Source organism: Clupea harengus, chromosome 19, assembly GCF_900700415.2.
Source record: "Clupea harengus chromosome 19, Ch_v2.0.2, whole genome shotgun sequence".
NCBI classification, from domain to species: Eukaryota; Metazoa; Chordata; class Actinopteri; order Clupeiformes; family Clupeidae; genus Clupea; species Clupea harengus.
The window spans coordinates 937838-941171 of NC_045170.1; the positions used below are offsets into that span (position 1 = coordinate 937838).

At 41.1% G+C, this 3334-nt stretch overlaps 1 protein-coding gene across 1 annotated transcript; it reads left to right on the plus strand.

Moving 5' to 3' along the window:
- The first annotated feature begins 610 nt into the window (after nucleotides 1–610).
- LOC122133808 (ribonuclease inhibitor-like) lies at nucleotides 611–2830 on the plus strand. Its single transcript, XM_042710670.1, has 3 exons — nucleotides 611–755; nucleotides 1124–1297; nucleotides 2615–2830. Exons 1-3 carry the CDS (start codon nucleotides 655–657, stop codon nucleotides 2790–2792), a joined length of 453 nt encoding a protein of 150 aa, XP_042566604.1. The 5' UTR covers nucleotides 611–654; the 3' UTR covers nucleotides 2793–2830.
- The last annotated feature ends 504 nt before the right edge of the window (nucleotides 2831–3334 follow it).

Genomic DNA, 3334 nt, shown 5'->3' on the forward strand with positions numbered 1-3334 from the left:
AAACAACACTATTAGTTCTATTATATTACTACTATTACAACATTATTACTATGTAAACAGCAAACAAATAAGACGCTCAACATAACATAACAACAGCCAGCTTGCTAGCATTCATGCTTTTTAGTCAGATAATACTTGGTAATAATATCGTGGAAACATACCAAAATGCATGCTCATAGTAGTAAATGCAGATATGTACTTACATGTCAAGGACACGGTCAATGCGTTCTTCCCAATCCAACTCATCGAAGGAATCAATACTTGCTCCATCGGAATTATCACACACAAGCACAAAAACACACCAACACACACATTTACACATACTTTACAAACCCACACACACACACTTACGCAAACACTTACAAACAAACAAAAAAACACACATACACACCCACACACTTACACACACACACACACACACACACACACACACACACACACACACACACACACACACACACAGACAAACACACTTACACACACAGAAACAGACATACACAAACTTACAAACACACACACTCATACATGAAATCATTTTTGTCTAATAGGAAATACATTTTTTTTTCCTTTTCCCTCTACAGCCTGTCAAAATGCAGTATTACAGAGAAAGGCTTCAGTTCTCTTGCATTAGCACTGAGATCAAACCCCTCACACATGAGAGTGCTGTGGCTGGAAGAGAATAGAGCAGGAGACTCAGGAGTGAAGCATCTTTCTTCTCTTCTGGAGGATCCCAACTGTAAACTGGAGAAACTAGGGTGAGTATCACAAGACCAAATACTGAGTTGATATCAGTGAAATTGACAGTGACAGTGACACACACACCCACACACACGCACACACATACTTACACACACACATACTTACACACACATTTACACACACACACTTACAAACCCACACACACTTACGCAAACACTTACAATCAAATAGACACATACACATACACACCAACACGCTTACACACACACATACACACGTACTAACACACATACAAACACACATACACACACACACACACACACACAAACAGACATACACAAACTTACAAACACACATTCATACATGAAACTATTTTCGTCTAATAGGATATACAGTAAATAATGTTTTCCTTTTCCCTCTACAGCCTGTCAAACTGCAGTATTACAGAGAAAGGCTTCAGTTCTCTTGCATCAGCACTGAGATCAAACCCCTCACACATGAGAGTGCTGGGGCTGGATGGGAGTAAAGCAGAAGACTCAGGAGTGAAGCATCTTTCTTCTCTGCTGGAGGATTCCAACTGTAAACTGGAGTCACTAAAGTGAGTATCACAAGACCAAATACTGAGTTGATATCAGTGAATTTGATAGTGACAGTGACTTATCATGCTCTTCACATGTAAAGGGATAATATTAATTCAGCAGTAAACTTCTTATCACTGTCCTTTTCCATCTTTATCACACACACACACACACACACACACACACACACACACACACACACACACACTCACACACACATTCACACACACACACACACACACACACACACACACACACACAAACACACTCACACACACAGCTGTTCTAATTAAGTCTTTCCTTATTTCCCTCTACAGCCTGTCAGACTGCAGTATTACAGAAGAGGGCTTCAGTTCTCTTGCATCAGCACTGAGATCAAACCCCTCACACATGAGAGGGCTGGGGCTGGATGGGAGTAAAGCAGGAGACTCAGGAGTGAAGCATCTTTCTTCTCTGCTGGAGGATTCCAACTGTAAACTGGAGTCACTAAGGTGAGTATCACAAGACCAAATACTGAGTTGATATCAGTGAATTTGATAGTGACAGTGACTTATCATGCTCTTCACATGTAAAGGGATAATATTAATTCAGCAGTAAACTTCTTATCACTGTCCTTTTCCATCTTTATCACACACACACACACACACACACACACACACACACACACACACACACACACACACACACACACACACACACACACACACACACACACACAAACACACTCACACACACAGCTGTTCTAATGGAGTCTTTCCTTATTTCCCTCTACAGCCTGTCAGACTGCAGTATTACAGAAGAGGGCTTCAGTTATCTTGCATCAGCACTGAGATCAAACCCCTCACACATGAGAGTGCTGTGGCTGAATGGGAGTACAGCAGGAGACTCAGGAGTGAAGCATCTTTCTTCTCTTCTGGAGGATCCCAACTGTAAGCTGGAGAGACTAAGGTGAGTATCACAAGACCAAATACTGAGTTGATATCAGTGAATTTGACAGTGACAGTGACTTATCATGCTCTTCACATGTAAAGGACCACTATTAATCCATCAGTAAACACTTCTTATCACTCTGATTTTCCATTTTTTTTACACACACACACACACACACACACACACACACACACACACACATTCACACACACACACACACACACACACACACATTCACACACACACACACACACACACACACACACATACTATCACACATACAAACACACTTACACACACACACACACTCAAACAGACATACACAAACTTACAAACACATTCATACACGACACCATTTTTGTCTAATAGGATATACAGTAAATAATGTTTTCCTTTTCCCTCTACAGCCTGTCAAACTGCAGTATTACAGAGAAAGGCTTCAGTTCTCTTGCATCAGCACTGAGATCAAACCCCTCACACATGAGAGTGCTGTGGCTGGATGGGAGTAAAGCAGAAGACTCAGGAGTGAAGCATCTTTCTTCTCTTCTGGAGGATCCCAACTGTAAACTGGAGGAACTAGGGTGAGTATCACAAGACCAAATACTGAGTTGATATCAGTGAATTTGACAGTGACAGTGACTTATCATGCTCTTCACATGTAAAGGGTCACTATTAATTCAGCAGTAAACACTTCTTATCACTCTGATTTTCCATCTTCATTACAGACACACACACACACACACAGACAGACACACAGACACACAGACACACACTTAAAAACACACAGACATAAACATTCTCAAACACACATACACACACTTGCACACACTTACACAAACACACACACACTTACACACACCACACAAACAGACACTTACACACACACATACATACACACACACACTTACACACACCACACAAAGAGACACTTACACACACATACACACACACAGACTATTGCACACTCACAAATACACACACAGACACAATTAAAAACACAGACACACTTATACAAAAACACGCACACACACACACACACACACACACTTGTACACACACACTCTTACACACACACAAACACACACAGTCACACAGACTAACACACACACACAGACTTACACAGACAC

Coding starts and splice junctions, on each gene's coding strand:
- LOC122133808 (XM_042710670.1), top strand. CDS start 655: ATGAGAGTGCTGTGGCTGGAAGAGAATAGAGCAGGAGACTCAGGAGTG. Junction 756..1,123: donor TGTAAACTGGAGAAACTAGG/GTGAGTATCACA, acceptor TTCCCTCTACAG/CCTGTCAAACTGCAGTATTA. Junction 1,298..2,614: donor TGTAAACTGGAGTCACTAAA/GTGAGTATCACA, acceptor TTCCCTCTACAG/CCTGTCAAACTGCAGTATTA.